The sequence below is a fragment of the Miniopterus natalensis genome, chromosome 12 (assembly GCF_054644295.1).
Source record: "Miniopterus natalensis isolate mMinNat1 chromosome 12, mMinNat1.hap1, whole genome shotgun sequence".
In the NCBI taxonomy this organism is placed as follows: Eukaryota; Metazoa; Chordata; class Mammalia; order Chiroptera; family Miniopteridae; genus Miniopterus; species Miniopterus natalensis.
In genome coordinates, this window is record NC_142092.1 from 71140556 (window position 1) to 71159061 (window position 18506).

Here is an 18506-nt window from a genome sequence, read left to right on the forward strand (position 1 = left end):
TCTACCCTAGAACTTCTGATTTAGTGAGCCTTGGGCCAAGTGAATTAAGGTTAGCAAGCTGGGGCTAAGTTTGTGACCCGGGGACTGCATATGTCCATGGTGATTCTCAGGCCACCGATCAGCACACACTGGCAGCTCTTACCACGTTTTGTGGAATAAATCCCCTCCCCCAGTGTGTGAGATGGAGGGAAAGCGAAAGGCCGATGATGAAGTACACGGCGTCGAAGTGCCCACCCAGCATAGGAGTAGGACGCCACTGATAGGGGGGCCTCTCCACGCCCCCCTGGTGGGGACCGCCGCCCTGCATTGCATGGAGAGCGTGGGGCTCCTGCAGGCACTTGGGGAGTGGGGAGAGGAAGTGGGCACAGCTGGCATGTTGACAGAATGCGCCAGCAGTGTAGCGAGCACCAGGGCACCGACTTGTTTAACCCTCACCGTCACCCTATGCTGTCGGTGGGACTTTAACATCTCCGTTTCACAGATGAGGAGACTGAGGTGCTGAGACGGAGTCACTTGCCCATGGTTACCCAGGTGGCCCTTCGCCACCATCCCTTCTGCTTTTGGGACCACCTTCCCTTTCAGGGGAAAATGGGCACTGGGTCAGCTGTGAACTGTGCCACCAGGAACACAGCCACGGAGACTCGGGGGCCTGGCCAGACCCCGTCATGCCCGAGGGGAGCATGGGCCAGGCAGTGGGAAATCTCTGCCAGGAGCCAGGGTCCTGTGGCCAGCAGACCCCTGGCTCTGGGTGGGGAAGAGGACACTGGGGGAGGGGGAGGGGCACAAAACCCAAGGGTGGAGTGCTGCCTTTCTTATTTTAAAAGGTCTTTTATATTCAGGATACATTGCTTAATGTTATAAAGTAGGTTTAAGAAGGGTGTATATAAGGGTGATTATTGTTAAAATATAATAATAAGCCCTGGCCGGTGTGGCTCAGTTGGTTGGGCATCATCACATGCACCAGGAGGTTGTCAGTTTGATTCCCGTTCAGGGCACATGCCCTGGTGTGGGCTCGGTCCCTGGTGGGGGGCATGCAGGAGGCAGCCGATCGATGTTGTGCGCTCACATTGTTTTTCTCTCCCTCTCTCAAGAAAATCAATAAACTATTCTTTTGAAAAATAAAGTAAATAAAATAGAGGGCAAAGGGGGCAGCTGTGCAGCTCAGTGTTATAAGCTTGAGCTTCTGTGCAGTGAGACTGGATTTGCATCTGGACTCTGCTTCTTTTGGGCTGTGTGACCTTGGGCAACTTGCCTACCCTCTCTGTGCTTTCATAGTTTCTTTGTGCCCTTTCTCTGGTTGGGGAAAGACACCCCACCTCCCTTGATAGAGTGGGGAATGCTAGATAGGAAGGGGTGGGCACAGGGGTGCGTGGGTGGGGGGATAGGGAGAGTGGCAGGCAGGGTTGCTAGCTGGAGGCAGGCCTGGGAACGAGGGCAGTGCTGAGGCAGCACCTAGGCCAAAGGGACAGCAGGGGGCGCTCTGGCCACTGTGGGCAGGATGCTGGGTGTTGCTCTGGCTTCCTGGGGCCCTCCCTATGCCTCTAGTTTCCCTGACATGTGTCTGAGCATCCTGAGAGCCTTCAAATAATGTCCTTTTCTGCCTAAGTCACCGGAGTTGTCTTTGGGTGCGGTGCCTCTGCTCCGCAGCCGGGACACTGTGGGAGCCCCAGGATTCTCAGCCGGGTGATGGCCATGTGAATGGAGCCCGCTCTCAGCTCACTGCTCTCAGCTCACACTCTTGAAACAGAGATGTCAGCCCTCAGCCCAAAGCTTAGGGGGCTCAACAAATGCAGGAGACTGTCGGCGTGCGGGTGTGTTTTATGGAAAAGTATTTGAGACATATTATCAGGATCAGTAACAGTTATTAGCTCTGGATGGAGGATTGTGGGTGATTTTAGTTTAAAAATCATCACCTCGCTTTTCTGAATCTAACTCCCCTACAGCCGGGATTTGTGTTTCAAAAGAAGAAATTAGCAAGTAAAGCTTTTCTCCCCTGGGCTTTTCACCAACTCTTGTGGCCTGAGATGTGCTGGGATGGGATGGGAGTCCCATGGGGATGGGGTGGGGGAGATTGGCCCAGCCCGAAGTGCTGAGACCGGGGCAAGGTGCACGCATGGGGTGAGCCCCCCTCACCCCTGCCTGCTCCAGCCTGGCCCGGCCGGCCTCCTGCCCGGGTGCCATAAACCGCCTCTCAGCTGGATGGTGGCAGAAGAGGCAGAATCTGCCGACCCAGCGGTCTGCTCTTGTAGAGGGGAGGTGGGGGCGGGGCCAGGCTGCCTTGGCGGGGCGGGTAGGCAGGCATTTCCCCTGGCAGCAAAACCATTCCAAAGAAGCCTGGCTCCCCAGGGCCCCTCACTGCAGGGGAGGAGGGGACAGGAGCAGTTGGGGGCCAGCCCTGGGGGGATGCCCCTTGCCTGGGGCACTGGTCTGGGTTAAACTCTCGGCTCTGGTGTCAGGCTGTCCTGAGTCGTCAACTGCCTCTCCCTCTTAGGACTTCAGGCAAGTTCTGTCCCCTCTCCTAGCCTCCACTTCACCTCCTGTAAAATGGGTATGCCCCTCCCTTCTGCCTGGCTCAGTGGTTCTCAGCCTGGGGCAACTTTGCTCCCAGTTTGCAAAGTGTGGACGCACTTTTGGTTATCACATGGGAGGAAGGTATGGCTGGCAGCTAGTGGCTGGAGGCCAGGGATGCTACAAACATCCTACTGTGCACAAGACAGGCCCGTCCCCCAAGCATTACCAGCCCCAGATGTCAGTGGCTCTGAGGCTGAGAAAGCTGCCTGGGGTGAAGGTGAAGGGAATCTGTATCCATGTGTGCACAGCGCTGCGGACAGTGGCTGTATTGTCCAAGCTGTGAAATGGGAGCCTTCTCTTTACCTCTCAAGAACCAGAAGTCAAAACAGCTCTGGGGATGAGCACACACCGTCTAGGCAGAGGCCGGACTATGGCTCTGGGCTCCACTAACCTTGTTTTCTCCTCTCAGCTGCTGGAAGATGTCAGAGTTTTCCAAATGGCCACTGGCAACCTTCCCTCCAGCCTGCGCTGAGGTCAGGGCTGAGCCTCGTCCTCGGGGACCGGGGCTGCCACTCTGATTTATGACACACTCTACCTCCCTGGCCCTTCCTCGCACAAAGACTAGTCCCAGGGAAGCTGACACAGCGCTGCTCCAGCTGGGAGAGGTCGGGGAGGGCAGAGTGCGGCCACCGAGGACCCTCTCCTCCCATAACCCTCTGGAGACTTATGGCAACACAGCCAGGGTGACACAAAGGGGTGTGTGTGTGTGTGTGTGTGTGCGCGCGCGCGCTTGTGTGAAGTGGAAGCTGTTGGTTTCTGCCCAGAGCTCCTCTCTGGGAGCCCCCTTCCCACTGCTGTGTGGCCTGTGAACAGCTTACACCCTTTCTCTATCAGGGATTGCACTGTGGCCCCTACACCAGCAGGAAGCCAAAGACTGACTGACAGGAGGCTGCCCCCTGCCTCAATCTGGGATTTATGCTCCAGAGCCCCATGTGGGGGCCATCCCCCCTCAATTCAGCAAACCCACGAGCCCAATCCCTGTCAAAGTTCTGCTACTAGCGAGGGAGCTGGACCCAAGACGGGGGGGGGGTGGGGGGGTGGGGGTGGCGGTGGGGGTGCATCACTGTGATTCCTTTGTATTTTGAAAATTATTTACTGATTGATTGGAGAGAGAGGAAGTGGGGGAGAAAGATTTGTTGCTCCACTTCTGCATTCATTGGTGGATTCTTGTATGTGCCCCGACCGAGGATGGATCGAGGGTCTCGCCTACAATCTAGTCTTGGTGTATGGGGATGGCACTATCCACCTGAGCCCCAAGCCAGGCCCTTCCTTTGTGTTTAACGCCGTGATCGTTAGGAGGAGGGCAGCTTGTTCACAGATCACAGCCTGTGTTGGTGGCTGGCTGAGGTGGGTTTGGGTCAGCTGCCTCGCCTGTGCTCATTTACAGGTGGAGGGTGCAGGCAGGTGCTGTTCCTGAAAGAGATGGCTCGAGGCAGCAAGGCCTCGACGCCTTGGCCTCAGGCTGCGGGGCTCCCGAGTTTCTGTCGAGGGCACTGGGCGGCGTGGGCCGAGGCCCAGGGATGAAGGGTTAAGCCTCTCTAGCTTCGGTGGACTCAGGGCCCCGGACGCTGGGTGTGCACGGCCTATAACTTAGGAATTGGTAAGTCTGCAGGTGACAGAAAACCCAAATTCCAGTTTGAATCACATCAAGGTTTATTTTTTCTCACATATTAAGAAGTGCGGAGGTCGGTGAGCTGGGCTGGTCCCGGCTTGGCTGGGTCCTCAGAGAGGAGCTTTCCCTTCCTGGCTCCCAGTGGCTCTCACCCAAGGTCGCCAGGCAGGCCCTCCCCACAGCCCTGCTGACTGAGCAGTGGGGGTGGGGGTGGGGGAAAGCCAGGGCCCCAAACTGGGCCTACTGAGGCTTGGTGTGGCAATGGGGGACGGGAGGTTTCTAAGGAACTTTCTGGAAGCCCCACTCATCACTCCTGCTTACATCTCATTGGCCAGAACTGTGTCCCTTGGCCACTCTTATGCACGAGGAGCCCCAGACCTGTTTAATTTCAGCTGTGCTGAGTGGGTTCAGTCAGTAGGAAGGAGGTGCAGCCACAGGGACCTTACAGAAGGCACTTCCTTTGGGGGCTGGGAGCTGACCCCTGCAACCTGGTGGTGGGGGTAGGAGCTGGGGGCGGGGGGGGGGTGACTTTGAAATGCAGCTAGTCATATCTAATAGCAGTTGTAGCTCCCCCTCCTTTGCTGTGTTGTAATCTCACCATTCTCAGGTCAGGCTTTGTTAAACTTGGTTTAAGCATTGCCTTGGGGACTTGAGGGAGTGTGGCAGATCCCCTGCTGGCTGCTGCTGGCAGAGTGACTGCCGGCAGGGGCTGTAGGAGCAACAAGGAGCCAGACCCGGATCCTTGGCCCTGGGAGACTTCCAGGCTGCGAGAAAGTAAGTAGGTGGGAGGGAAATCTGGGTGCAACCCCTAAGCGCTGGGAACACGAGGCACCCTCCCTAGCAAAGAGGCTCCGTTGATGGGCCCCATCCTTCAGAGCTTCCTCTCACAACTGCGCTGCTCCTGGGTCCCCTTGGCCATCCCTCCTGTGCCCACCCAGGACTGTGCCCACCTTGGTACTCTCCAGCCAACAGTGGGCTCTGGAAGGAGGCAGCAGCTGCTGACACTGGGCCTGAGGCTCGGGGTCGGGGTCGGCCGGTTGAGACCACACAACCATCCCGATTTCTAAATTGGAGCCTGGAAGTCGCTCTATTAGAGAAGGCTGGGCCAGTCCCTTTCCTTGGACTTCTCAGCAACGATATCAACGCGTCCACCGTGTGCTTTTAAATTTGAGGACAGCTGAGAAAAAGTGCAATAAACTGGTTTTTGTTTTGTTTCTAGTGAAGGGAGGGAGGCAACCTCCCAAGTTTGGGCAACATGGGTCACAGGCCCGCCTCGCCCGGCCCAGGTGAGAGCTCTGCTGGCCAGCCTGCGGAGGGCGGGGCTGCTTGTTCTCCTTAGCAGAAGGGCTTGGGGATGTGGCCTGAAAGCGAGATAGTTTAAGGCTATCTTGTGGGTTCCTCTTTAAATCCCAAGTGAACACAGAAAGAAAACAGGCCCTGGGGGCAGCAGTGAGCAGATTCTTTACTCCGATTACACACCATCACCCACCCCGCGGGGACCGGCGGCCGCTCGCGTCCCTCCTTACAGGGAGTGGTAAGTACAAACAAAAATAGTTCTCTACAAAACAGTTTCCAGCCCTCGCAGCCCTCCTTCCTAACTCCCTCCCCCAGACGGCGAGTTCCTCGTCACTCCGGCCTGGGGTCTGGTGGGTTGCAAAGAAAACCGAGAAGATACAAAAGAATCACGTCAGCGACTGGAGCTGTAGGCAACTGGAGTTGAGGGCCCGCTGGCCGGTGGAAAGCCAGGGACAGACGCAGGGGGTGTCCGCAACAGTCGAGTGTGTGTGTGCCTGGGGGTGCTGGGCGAGCAGCGTTTCTCCCCACCCCCCGTCTCACCACCAGCCAAAAAAAGAGAAAGAAACGGGCGGCCGGAAATAGAAAAACAAAGACCAAAATCGCAGCCGCTGGGCCAGGACCCCCAGCGCCCCCTGCCGCGGGGCCGGGGCCCCGGAGGTGGTCTGGAGGGCGGAGGGCTGCTGAGTAGCACCTGGGCGCAGCTCGAGCCGCACCCTTCTCGCCCCGACCCCCAGGCGCAGGGCTCAGGACGCAGCGCCCGCGGCGCGCGGGCCCCTCTCCCGCCGGTGCGCCCGCGCGCGGCTCAGCAGCCCAGGCGGGCGGCCAGCCCCAGCAGCAGCAGGCAGCCGAGCAGGGTGGCGGGGCGCGGCGCGGCGCCGGGCGCGCGGTCGCAGTCCAGGCCCCCGGCGTCGGCGGGGTCGCAGCGGGGCTGCTCGCAGCGCACGCCGGTGTAGCCGCGCGGGCAGGCGCAGCGCTGGTTCTGCACGCAGGTGCCGCCGTTCTGGCAGAGCAGCTGGTCGTCGTCGCACACGTTGGCTGCGGGGCGGAGGGGCCGTTATCTCGGGCGGTGGCCCGGTTGCCGCCCCCCGCCCCAACCATCCCCACCTGGGAGCTTCTGGGATGTGCGAGGCCCTGGGGACGCGGCCTGGACGCACTTGGTGCGAAACGTCCCTGCGTGGATGGTAACCAGGGCTGGGAGACCTGGCCCCTGCCTCCCTCCCGCCGCTGCTCCTGGCTCTCCCGCTCCTGGGCACTGGCCTGGGTGCGGTGCCACGGTCCCGGAGGGCCCTCCCACCCTCTTACCTGGGCTCACACCGGGTCTCCGCCAGGCCGCTTCCCAGGACAGCGCCGCTCCCTCCCTCCTCCAGCTCCCTTCCCAAGGAACCCCAGCTCGACCTCTCATGATTCCCACCTGACACCGACCCTGTCCCCAGACCACAGCCCCGCCACCCGGCTGGGCCTTTGCCCTGGCGACATCAGCTCCCTGGCGCCCTGCCCCACAGCGCCAGGCCCCGCCCCATGGCCCGCCCCCGGCGCCAGGCCCCACCCCCACGGCTCCCTGCCCTGCCCCCGCGCCAGGCCCCGCCCCCACGGCTCCCTGCCCTACAGCGCAGGCCCCGCCCCTACAAGGCCCCGCCCCCGCCAGGCCCAGGCCCCGCCCCCACGGCTCCCTGCCCTGCCCTACAGCGCAGGCCCCGCCCCTACAGCAAGGCCCCGCCCCTACAGCGCAGGCCCCGCCCCCCAGCGGGCACACTCACGGTAGCAGCCCTGGCGCCAGTAGTGCGTGGGGAGGCAGTCGTCGCACTTGGGCCCCGCCGCGCCCTCGCGGCACTCGCAGAAGCCGGTCTCGTTGCACCGATCGTGCACGGAGCCGATTTGGTTGCAGTTACACTCTGGACGGACAGGTGCACCGTGTGCGGTGCTGTCAGGGCGACTTGTGGGCACGGACACCACCCCGCCCGCCCCGTATTCCTTGCAGCCCGGGCTCCGCACTGCCATGTCCGCGTGAGCCCGCGGGCGCATGGCAGGTGGGAGCGGATGGGGGTGTCCGAATCTCGAGGGAAGACCGGCTCCGTTCCCGGGCATTCTTGCCGCCCCCCCCCCGCCCCCCGGTCTGGGAGGGACCCTGTCCCGCTCCAGGCCTCAGTCTCCCTCCACACCTGGGACTGGAGCAGGGGCTGATCCTTCCCAGCTCCAAAGACCTGTGATCTGACAGGTGGGAGGAGCCTCATCAGAGGCAGTGGGGCCTCTGTCCCTGGGGGCTGTGGTAGGTGTGGGTTGGGGGGTGGCCCTCACCTATAGCTCCTTTCCAGGGCGCTTGGAGGAGCAGCCCAGCCCCAGAGGCCTCCAGGCTCCCTACTGGTGACCTGGGGCCTCTGCTGTGCACAAGGGGGCAAATGCTTCCCCTCTGGGAACCCTTGAAGCCCAGTGCTGGGTCTAGGGGTTAAGGCACACAGACACTGAGGAGGGGGCGCCGGGGGAGCAGGGGAGCCTCTAATCGGATCCAGGGGCCTAGCCATGTCCCTGCAGCTGGCCCACATGACATTGGCAGCACAGTTCCGTTTGGATCACTTTAGAGTTGATAGAATTATCGGAAGGCCTGAGCTGTAATTCAGACCGACAGTTCCAGCTGTGGGCAGCCCTTCCCCTTCCCAGCCAGAGCTGGCCTGGGGGATGGGCACTGGGGTCCCCAGGGCGTTGGGCACCAGGGCTGACTTGGCCTCTGCTGGAGACAGGGACAGGGGTGGTGGGCAGTCTGTCCAGGCTGCTGGCTGTTGGTTGGGGGCCATGGCTTTGGCCTTGTGGGATGGCCTGTCTCTGCCCAGGCCCAGGTCCCCAAAGGCAGTTCTGGAGCAGAATTTGAAAAAGCAGACCAGGTGGAGGGCAGCTCTGTAAGCTGGGCTCTGCTTATAAAGCATTCAAGAATTTCACTGGAGGATTTTGTGGCATTAGCCACAGATAAAAGGTTGGAAACCTTTGATCTGACCCACCTCCTGATTTTACAAACAGAGAAACTGAGACCCAGAGAAGGGAAGGAAATTGTCCAAATGCACACAGCAAGGCAAGCACGAGAACCAGTGCCCCTGAAACTCCAGTGCCCTGGGGGAGGACCCAACGGGAGGTGATTAACAGAGCAGATTCTTTAAAGAGGCCTGAAGTGGGAATTTCCACAGCCTCCAGAGGGATTCAGACACAGGCCTTCAGACCCCACCTAACGCTGCTCGGCCGTCAGGCGCCCTGCACCCGGGGCCAGCAGGGTCCCAGGGCCGCCCTGCCCGCCCGCCCCGCTCACCGATGCAGACATCTTCATCGTCCAGCTCGGCGGAGCCGTTGCGGTAGAAGCCCAGGCGGCAGTGCTGGCAGTGCTGGCCCCGCGTGTTGTGTTTGCAGCTCACGCAGGTCACCACGTTGAGGAAGTCGATGTAGCTGCAGCGGTTGGAGTGGCCATAGCACTCGCAGTCTGGGCCGGCCGAGCGTGAGAAACACCAAGGGTCAGTGAGTCCGAGGAGACTGTGCCTTCCTGCCGCCCCCTCCCCTTGCACTCGGGAAAACTGAGGCCCAGGGAGAGGAAAGGCCGCCCCAAGACAAGCAGGGTGCAGGACCTGGCACAGGACCTGGGCCTCCAGCCCCTCTGTACCATTTGAGGAGACAGGCCCACAAGCTTGGGCCTCAGCCCAGAGAGTCCCACCTGGCCCTGTGGCCAGGCCCCAGGGAGGGCCGGTGGGCAGCACCTGCTGGGTGCCAGGGCAAGGTGCTCTTAGCGGGGATGCCCGAGAGATGCCAGGGTGATGAGGGATGATTCATGCAGGGAGGATGGTTCATGCCACCAGCCTGGGAGCTCGGGGAGGGCAGTGCCTGGGTTCACGGTATTCACTGCGTGTCCCCAGTGACTCGATGAAGGACAGGTACACGCAGGAAGGTTGGGCATGATGGAAATGGCCAGAAGCTTCCTCCCCGTGCTGCTTTGGAAGACGGTTGGAAGGAAAGGCGCCACCTGCAGGGTCCTTCCTTATTAGCCTGAGCTCTTCTGCAAATTTGATCGACACCAGAGGGCCCCCTCCCTTTGCCTTCCCCTAGTCTTGGCCCAGCTTCTGACTCTAACACGGAAGGGGGGTTGGGGGGGATGGGCAGCCATCTCCACACCACCCCGCTGTCTCCTCCAGCCCTACATCTGCTCCAGGGGCTGAGCGAGTCCTGTGACCTTCTGGGGCAAGTGTCCACCATTGGAGGTGGATCCCACGACCCCACGAAGGGGTGGGGTTTGGTGAGGAGGGTTGCCTTCCCTGACACAAGAAGGGGGGCCATTTCCAGGTGTCCCTCCTTTGGGACTCAACACCCCCTTGAATAAGAAAGCCAATGTGGCTACCCCCAAGCAAGGAAGGATGCTGGCCACCCTTTGAAACACCACCGGTGTCTCCAGAGGACCCAACCTCCCTTCTGTGATGAGAAAGGGAGGGATGACCAGGTGTTAGGGGTCAAGGGCATGGGAAGCCTTGGAGAAATGAGCCTCTGAGAGGTGCCCAGGAGGAGATGAGTCTCCTGGATGTGCTTCCTTCACACAGTTTCTCCAGGGACAAGAAGGCAAGGTGTCCTTCAAGTGTCCCGAAGAGCAGTGTTGGTGACTCCCGTGTGCCAGATCTTGCTTCAACTAAGACGAGCCCCTGGGCCACCTCCCAGGGGAGCTGGGATGTGCTATTTCTGGCGGCTGCTCTGCCTGCCCTGTGCTGCCCACTGTGCCTCTGACTCACTCCAGCTCCCAACTCCCTTGGGGCGGGAGGGCTAGAAGGAAGCGAGGCTCAGTTTCACCTTGACCCAGCTACTCCGGGAGGGTTTTCTGAGCCTGGTGTGGGCCCTCCATCCTGCATCAGTGTTTTCTAGTGGAGGGGGGCGGTAAGGTGTTGGAGGAGGGCTGACCCGGCCCTGGGGCCTTCCCTTACCTTGGAATTCTTCAATAGGCATCACTTGAGGAGATTTAGGCCTGATCTGGAAAGGTTTGGAGGCCTTGGCAGGGGCAGGGTTAGTGGTGAGGGTGCCCGCAGCTTGGAGAGATGACAAAGAAACTCCTCCATCAGCCCTAGTTAAGCTGCCCAGGCCGGGCTGTTGGGGCCCAGGAAAAGCCCAGCAAAGGCTCCCAAGGAGCCCTGCAAGCTCTGGGCAGCTCTAGCACCTGCTCAGATTTGAGGTGACAGAGCCTATCTGGGATCATGTGGAACGAGCCCTGCCTCTGGTCCCCCTTTGGAGACCAGCTACACACCCAGCCAGATTCATTTTCCCAAACTACTCCTGCATCCCCGCAGCGCGCAGGCCCGCTGCTGAAGCTGGACAGCTTCTGTGATGGATCGAAAGCACACTCCCGCACTCCCGTGAGCCTCACACCCACTCTGAACCTGGCCTGTGGCCTCTGGCACCTCTCTTCCTTCATGAAGCAACCTCCCTGCCCCAGGCAAAGTGAGTCCTTTACTGTCCACGATTCCCACGAGCCCTGACTGTCCAGAATCCACCCCACGTTTGTGGGTGAGCCTGCCGGGGGCATCACCCGCTCAGCATCCCCTTCCCCCTGGAAGTCTTTGGTGCCCCCGCCAGTCCAGGGCAGGGAAGTGAAGGCTCCAGCCGGCTCTGTCTGCATCGCCCGGGAGGATGCCGGCTCAGGGGCCTCCAGGTTGCTGGGGACTAACTGCAGCCCCTCCCTGACGGGTGGTGGTTCCAGCTCCAGAACATCCTGCCAGCAGAGGGCGCGCAAAGCCCTGCTCACTGCTCAGAGCTGGTGCGGGCAGGGCATTGAGTTGGAGGGCTGGGGTGGGGGGCAGGGTTGCTGCCTAAGGGGGCATTAGTCTAATGACAAGGGAACAGGTGGGCTGGGACTTGGATGGCTTCCCTTCTCGGAGACTCGGGCAGGTCCCATGTGCCTCCTGTGTGTTCCATCTATGGCTACAAACAGGCCTACGCCTGTCTCTTGCCCCTGCAGTCAGAGAATGAAGCTCTCCGCCTGGTATCAGGACCTTCCACCCCTCTCCCCACAGCCCTCCTTGCTCAGGTGGGCCACTCACTGCCACCCGACCACCAAGCCTTTGTCCCGCTCGCTGGCACTGCTGCGTGGAGCCTGCCTCCCCCTCCTCCTGGCCACCCCTTCCCCCTCAGGAAGCCCTCTCTGACACTGAGCTCCATCAATGCCCAGACAGAGGGTTCTCCACTTGGCTCTGGAGCCCTTGGGGGGGGGGTGTTAAGCGGGGTTGGTGATGCCACACTGACCCTAAGTAGGTGAGAGTTAGGTGTGGGGCAGGTAGAGCTCCAAGGCTCCTCCCCTCTGCTCCCTGGGGCACCCTCCCACCTCAGGTCCCCACCATGCACACCTGCTACCTCCACTAAGGGGGAGGGGCCTAGGGGTCTGAGAAGGAGATCCCCCCATACCTTCTGCACTGGAGGAAACCTGGGGCCAGGGGGGGCTCTCCCCTGGGGGGGCTGCTGTCCATGGTCTGTTCCACTCTTGGGGGGAAAGAAGAGAAGGAAGTCATGCAAGGGGCTGGGGCTGGGGGTATCCTGGGGACATACTGAGGCATCACGCCCCCCAGGCCTGTTATCAGAAGCAGCACTATAAGAGGCAGCTCTGTCTACACTCGCCAAATAGAACTAGGCCCAAATCTATGGGAGAGGCAGTGTCTACACTACTGCAGCCTGCAGCGGGCAGGGCATGGACTGGAAGCCAGATGGGAGGCCGTCTCCATGCCTGAGAATCTGCAGACTTTGGGCAGGCCTTTCTTCAGGGGGACACCGATTTGGGGACTCTTCTACCCTCCCTATGTGGTCCTGTTCCCACTGACGGGCAGAGTCAATGACAGGCAGAGTCGGGTCGAGTCCGTGTCTGGGCCCAGAGCTCTCTGCTGAAGTCTCCGGCTAATGGTTATAAAGGGGGCGTATGTTCTGGCCAAGACATCAAACATGGTCCAGAGAGTCCAACCCAACGCAGGAACGGCACGCCCTCTTGCGTCTGGCCTGCCCCCCAGCCACCACCTTTCCCTCCAACCCCTGGGTTGAGCCCATTTTTACCAGGGACCCCAGTGTAAGTCAACCCCCAAATGCCACAGCACCCCCTCCAAGACCAACAGGACACACAGCCGGGAAGCAGCGGCTGGCAAAATGAGGGTGCTGCTCTGAGCCGAATTTCAAAGGACAGGCCCAGAGGGGCCTGGGAGAAACTGGATTCTTTCTGCTTCTAAAGGGATTACTCGGGGTGCTGGCTGGTGGGGAAAGAAGAAAATCTACCAGCTAAAAAGTGCGGGAGACTTTCCAGCTGGGAGCCAGGGGCCTTTGGACGTGGAATTGACATGACTCCGGTGCTCAAAGATGAGCCCAGCCCGCAGGCCCCAATCGCAAGGGCTTAATTAGGGCCGAGCTAAAACCTGCCCGAGGCTCTGGCTTTGGAGCCTCCCTCCCACCGCACTCCTGGGGGAGAGGATTGGCGGTGGGAGCGGCCTCTCCACCGGCAGCCCCTGCCCTGCAGACAGCTAGACCCGGCGGGGGGAGGAACACCGGGCCTGCGGTTCACGGGCCCAGCCCGACTCAGGCCAGGGTCCGAAGCACCTGTGGGGAGGCACCTGGGGAGACTCAGCACCTTTCGGGGACTGGGATGGGGGGGAGGGGAGGGCGGGAAAGGCCCCCGCTGGCCTCTCCAGGGACAGGCTCAGGTGTGCGGGAAGGAGGTTCTCACAGGGGCCTCTGTCCTGTGCCAAGACCAGATGGAGGCCCGTCTGTTCCTTCGGAGTCGGGACCTGGGAGCTGTGCAAGCCAGGTCTTAATGACAGCACCGCCTCACAGCCCCCGAGGTCACAGGGTGATAGTGCGGGGCGGCTGAGTGCACAGGGAGGGCCTGGAGTCACCGAGCCCCGAGTTCGAGTCCTCCCCAAGTGCCTTGGTAATCCTGTTACCTTGAGCCTTGCTTTTTTCATTTCTTCTATCTTTTCAAACAACTTTCTGGTACATCTGTGCACCATGGAACCCAGCCGCCTCTCCCTAAGCCTTAACACCCCCTCCTGTGCGACTAGGGAGAGCAGCCGCCCCGTCTCAGAGCTGTGACCCAGGGGCCCGGTCTCCTCCAGCTGCGGCCACTGTCATTCTTAGCGGGGGTCCAGGCACAATGGGGGCTCAGGCATGGGCTTCGGTTGCTAAAGAGGAGTGAGGACCCCGAAACGTGGGCACCTCAGGTCACTGGCTGTCGCCCGGGAACGGCTTTTGCCCTTAACACCCTGCTGCCCTACTGTGCTCAGGATGCAAAGCTGACCACGCCCCCACTGAACAGTCGGGCGGCTGGGGGGGGTCTCCTCCTCACGATGCAAGTGTCACCTCGGCTCCGCTCGCTGCCCTGGCCTCTGACCCTCTCCTAGCTCCCAGCTTCGCGGTTTGCCCTGCACCCCTTGCACCAAACCAGAAGCAGCTGAGGTGGAGTGACGGTTCCTCAGTGTGCGTGTGCGTGTGCGTGTGCCAGAACGTCCTGCTCGCACCCAGACAGGCCACTGTGAACAGGCAGACACAGCACCCACCATGACTGTTTTTGTTCCCATCTACCCATCACAGGCTCAGCAAAAAAAGCAGAAGTCTCAGGTGGCCGGGCCAAGTTCTGTCTGAATTCCAGAGTAACCCCTGCTCTCCACCCCAAAGACGCTTCCTGGGCCAAGAGGCTCCCCTGAAACCCTCGGCCCCCCTGGCTCGCCCCTGCCTCCTGCAGACGCCTCCCGGGGTGGCGGGAAAGAGGAGAGAGCTGCCCCCAGGCGGGGGCGCCGCGCCCGGGTCCCTGGGCCCTCTGGGAAGGACGAGCCCTTTAGGACGTGTGGCACCTGCAGTAGGCAGAGTCTGGCGAGACCCCAGGGGAGACCAGAGGGCCACCCAGCACCCCGAGCCTCGGCGCAGACAGGTGCCGCCTTTGAGGGAAATAAGACCCAGGTGTGGCCAAGCCCGCGGGGGAGTTCAGGGCCGGAGGGGAGGCCGCTCTGCCCAGCGGGGCGGAGCCGGGCCCCGCCTGGCCCTGGCACCCCTGCTCGGCAATGCCCAGCCGGGGCTCTGAGAGCGGGCCCAGCGGCTCCCTTCGGCCCCGCCTTCTTGGCTCCCCCCGAGTGTCCATTCCCGGGCCGGGCTGCTGAGGGGCTGGGGCCCAGCAGGGTGAGGGTGGCCAGTGGGGCGGGCGCTGAAGCAGGAGGCCCGCTGGAGACAGCCCTGTCTCTGGGGGAACTTTGGGGGCCTTGCTGCCACTGGGCCCCTCCTTCTAGGTCACTCCGTCCTTTTGGCACCCTCCTGAGCAGTGCCGGGGAGTGGGGTGTAGGAGGAAGAAGAGTCCAGCAGCTTAAAGGGAGCCCTGAACCCCCCGGCTGGGTCTCGGCGACAGGTGAGTCCAGACGGCCTGGAGGCCCCTCGGTCCACACTCTTGTGGCTACGGGGTTCCAGCGTCCACACTCCTGTGGCTACGGGGTTCCAGCGTCCTCTAAGAGCCAAGCCCCGGCCTCCCCAGGGCTGATGCCCCCAGAACATCATCACAGGTCAGAGAGAGGTGGGGGCTGGGCAAGAAGTGGGGAAGGCGGGGCACCTGGGCTGCACCTGGGCACCCACCTGTGGGCTGTGGGGTGCTGGGGGCCACAGGGGCCCGAGCAGTGAATGTGGAGGGCGCAGGAGTGTTTGGGTCCCCCCTCAAGGCCACAGGGGCTTTCGGGACAGGGTCTTTCTGGGACCTTCTGCCTTCTGAGAGAGGAGAGAAGCAAGAGGGTTGGGGAGGTGGTGGGTGGGGGCAATGCAGAGAAGCAGCTTAGGGCCCCCGGGTGGGCCTGAGTCCCCTCCAGACCCAGCTTCCTCTGGCGCCCTCTCCACCCACTGGTGTCCCAGCAGGGGGCAGCCCAGGCCAGGTATGGCCCCAAGGGGCCCTGGTGGAGGGAGGCAGTGCCCCCAAAAGCATTTCTGAGGTTTGGGATCTCCCACCGCCGGCTGCTCGACACTGGCACCTCTCTCTAGCAGGTGGCAATGCCCACCTCAGTGCAAGGGTTAGATGGGATGCTACGCCCATCCTGCCTACAGTGCCAGGCACAGCGATGCGATGATGCCTTCAGGACAGCGGCTGGCACCTGTGCCCACCCTCCCTCGCTCCCTCCAGGTGATCTGACTGCTCCGTGTGAGCTGACCTGGCCGCCTTAGGCCCCGGGCTTACCTCCCCCAGCCTCACCAGAGCTGATGACTGCAGGCTGCCCGGAGGGAGGCCGACCCCACGGCCTCCCACTGGAGACTGGGGGGAGTGGATTCTGCAGCTGGCCGGGGAAGAAGGTGACCGACCCCCGCTGTTGCCTGGCTAAAGAGGGCAGGGCCAGGCTTCACCCAGGGGTCCTGCGGACCTTTCCAAAGCAGCACTAACCGAGAAGCTAGAGGGGGGAGTTGTGAGGGTGGGACTGTAGGCCCCAGCGGAGGGGACAGGAAGCAGCTGTGAGAGGTGACGATGCACACGGGTGATGACGGGGGAGTGGGGCGCCCCATGGCCCAGTGGGGCAGGAGATCCCTGCTTTTCTCTCCTGCTCTTCCCAGCACATGCAAGAGGCTTGGGCATTGCAGGCCCCGGTCACTATCCCCAGGGTGGGGACCCAGGTGTGTACTTACTGCCAACAGTGGAGCCTGCAGCAGCACCTGTGGGGAGAGAAGGGTCACAGCCTGGTGGCCAGGGAAGCAAGGGCCCAGGCTGCCACTTTCTTGAGGCCGAGGTGGGGGAGCAGGGCCAGGGGAAGGAAACTTCCAGCCATGGGCGATTCTGAGCACGGGGGAAGCATCCATGAGCACCCAGGTGAGGAAAGGCCTTTGTGTGAGGGAGGCGGGAGGGGTGGGGCTGTGGTCCAGGGTGACCCTCACACTTGCAGCTTGGCCCCCTGGGTGTTAGTGACACTTGCTGAGAGGGGAGAAGGGGGGAGGGCATAAGGACCCTGGGCTTGTTTCAATCTGTGCTTCTCGGGGCTCTTCCCCTGGTTGTCCCAGAGAAGGTGGGGCCTCGGGTGAGGAAGCTTCAGGCCGAGGACACGTGTCACTGCCAGTCTCACCCCTGCTCTTGGACTTGGGGGCCTCAGACAATCCCTGCAGACCCCGAGGGAGAGGGGAGCGGGGGCAGCGCCCCAAACCAGCAGTGTCAGCTGCCCCTCAAGATTGCCCAGCCAGCCTGTCTGTCCATTGCTGGGGAGACAGGGGGTGTGACCTGCAGGGCAGGGTCTCTGGCTGTGGGGGCCTGGAGACCTTGGAGGATCTTTCTGGAAGGAGAACCTGGCACAGAGAGGAGGAGAGGCGGCAGGGAGGAGAGAGGGAAGGGGGAGGCCAGCAGGACAGGCGATGCCAGTGAGGCTGCCAGAGAGGGAGTGGCAGGGACTAAAGGGGGTTCGGGGAACAGTGACCTGGGGATGGGCACCTGGGAGGAGGGGCCAGCTGTCAGTGCTCTGTGCCTCTGAAGTGGGAATGTGAGACGCAGCCCTTCAAAGGCCTGTCACACAGCCACCCGCACACGCCTGTTGTGACCTTGCTGCAAGGCTTTCCGCTTTGATCAGTCACATAGATCTTTCCCGGGTGGGTCCTGGGGCGCTGACGGAGGGGCCCCTGCCAGGTAGTCAGGTGGGCGGGATGGCCCTCCAGGTGCCAGAGGCCACCACCCAGCCCTGGCTCTGGAGTCAGTGTGGTGACGGCCTTAAGTCCCAGCGCTGGCCCATGCCATGAAGTTAAATCCCGGAGGGCGCTGAGGGCCCCGGGCCTCAGTCTGATAGTCTGGAGAGTGGGGCGATCGTAATAACACCGCCAGCGGGTCTGCTGCCAGGGTCTACGTGAAAAGCTGTGCTGAGTGCGGGCTCTGTCAACGCGCCTGACATGTCAGACATCAGTGAAACCACTTGGGTGGGTCCAGAAGAGCCCCCGACCCCCAGGGCCAGCTTTCCCTTCCCCCCTGCATTTCGGGCGCCCTGGGAGTCACGGTGGACCGTGCTGGGCCCCCGGTGAGTGGGCGTGTCAGATGCAGGCTCATATGGCTGCACCCAAGGATGGCTTCCCTGAAACAGAGGGGACTCAGGTCATCAGGGGACTCGGTGCCGGCCTCAAAGGACCCCTCTGTGCACAGGGTACCAGGAGACCTGCTTCCAGGGGCGGCTCTGAGGGTGGAGGGAGGCCGACCAGGCAGCATGTGGCTGTGAATGCCCGTGAACACTGGTTATGAGAGACGGTGCTGACCAGCCAGCTGGTGAGGGGTCCCCACGCCCCTCTGCCCTGACACCCCTCAGGCCTTCTCATCTCCAGGGTCACGAAGGGGAAGGACAGCAGGGGAGATGCTGAGCTGAGCAGCTCACCCCAGGTTCCCCGCGCCCAGGGCCAGAGCAGCAGGTTAGGTGTGGGGAGCACACAGGGCTGATCACAAGGCCGGGTGCTCGGGAACCAGTAACAAGGCGTGTGAGTGTGTGCGCACGTTTGTGCACGTCCACATGCATGTGCACGCATGCTTGTGCGCACACGTGTTTGTGCGTGGTAGCGTGTGCACATATGCACGCGTGTGCGACCCAGGACCCCGGGGCTGAGGGCGGGAGGCCGCGGCCCCGCCCGTACGTACACGCGTTGGGCGAGCCGTGGGGCAGCGGCAGGTAGGAGCCGGCGCGCCAGGCCCGGGTGCGGAAGTTCTTGCGGCACCGGCCGCAGTCGGGGCCCGTGGTGTTGTGCTCGCACTCGCACTGCAGGCTGCCCTCGCGCACGGAGCACAGGTTGGCGTGCAGGTTACACTTGCACCTGCGGGGACACAGGGACAGAGAGTCAGCGGGCTCACGGCAAGCCGGCTGGTCCCAGGGACGGGGCCGGGGTGGTGCCCGGGCCGGGAGGGACCCGAGAGGCCCCCAGTCCAACCTGCCAGGATTCTTCTTTGGGACAAACACTCCCGACCCCCCTCCCGTCGAGGGGGCCATCTCAGTCCTCGCCCGGGAGGAAGGCTGCCCCCCGACTTGTGCTGCTGGTGTACCTTCTGGATCATGGTTTCCAGGGTTTCCCAAGTCTC

At 62.0% G+C, this 18506-nt stretch overlaps 1 protein-coding gene across 4 annotated transcripts in view; it reads right to left on the minus strand.

The window, feature by feature from the left end:
- Window positions 1-6281: 6281 nt before the first annotated feature.
- NTNG2 (netrin G2) overlaps window positions 6282-18506 on the minus strand; it is a 53629-nt gene continuing 41404 nt past the window's right edge. For 3 of the 4 annotated variants that reach the window (XM_087823006.1, XM_087823008.1, XM_087823007.1), the window contains 5 exons: window positions 18072-18244; window positions 16103-16129; window positions 8772-8939; window positions 7237-7371; window positions 6282-6514 (listed from right to left, as the gene is read on the minus strand). In XM_087823006.1, the coding sequence (XP_087679132.1) occupies window positions 6282-6514; window positions 7237-7371; window positions 8772-8939; window positions 16103-16129; window positions 18072-18244 (736 nt within the window). Of the gene's footprint in view, window positions 6515-7236; window positions 7372-8771; window positions 8940-10416; window positions 10519-11887; window positions 11963-15073; window positions 15203-16102; window positions 16130-18071; window positions 18245-18506 lie in introns of all 4 variants that reach the window. The other variant, XM_087823009.1, reaches the window with a different exon arrangement.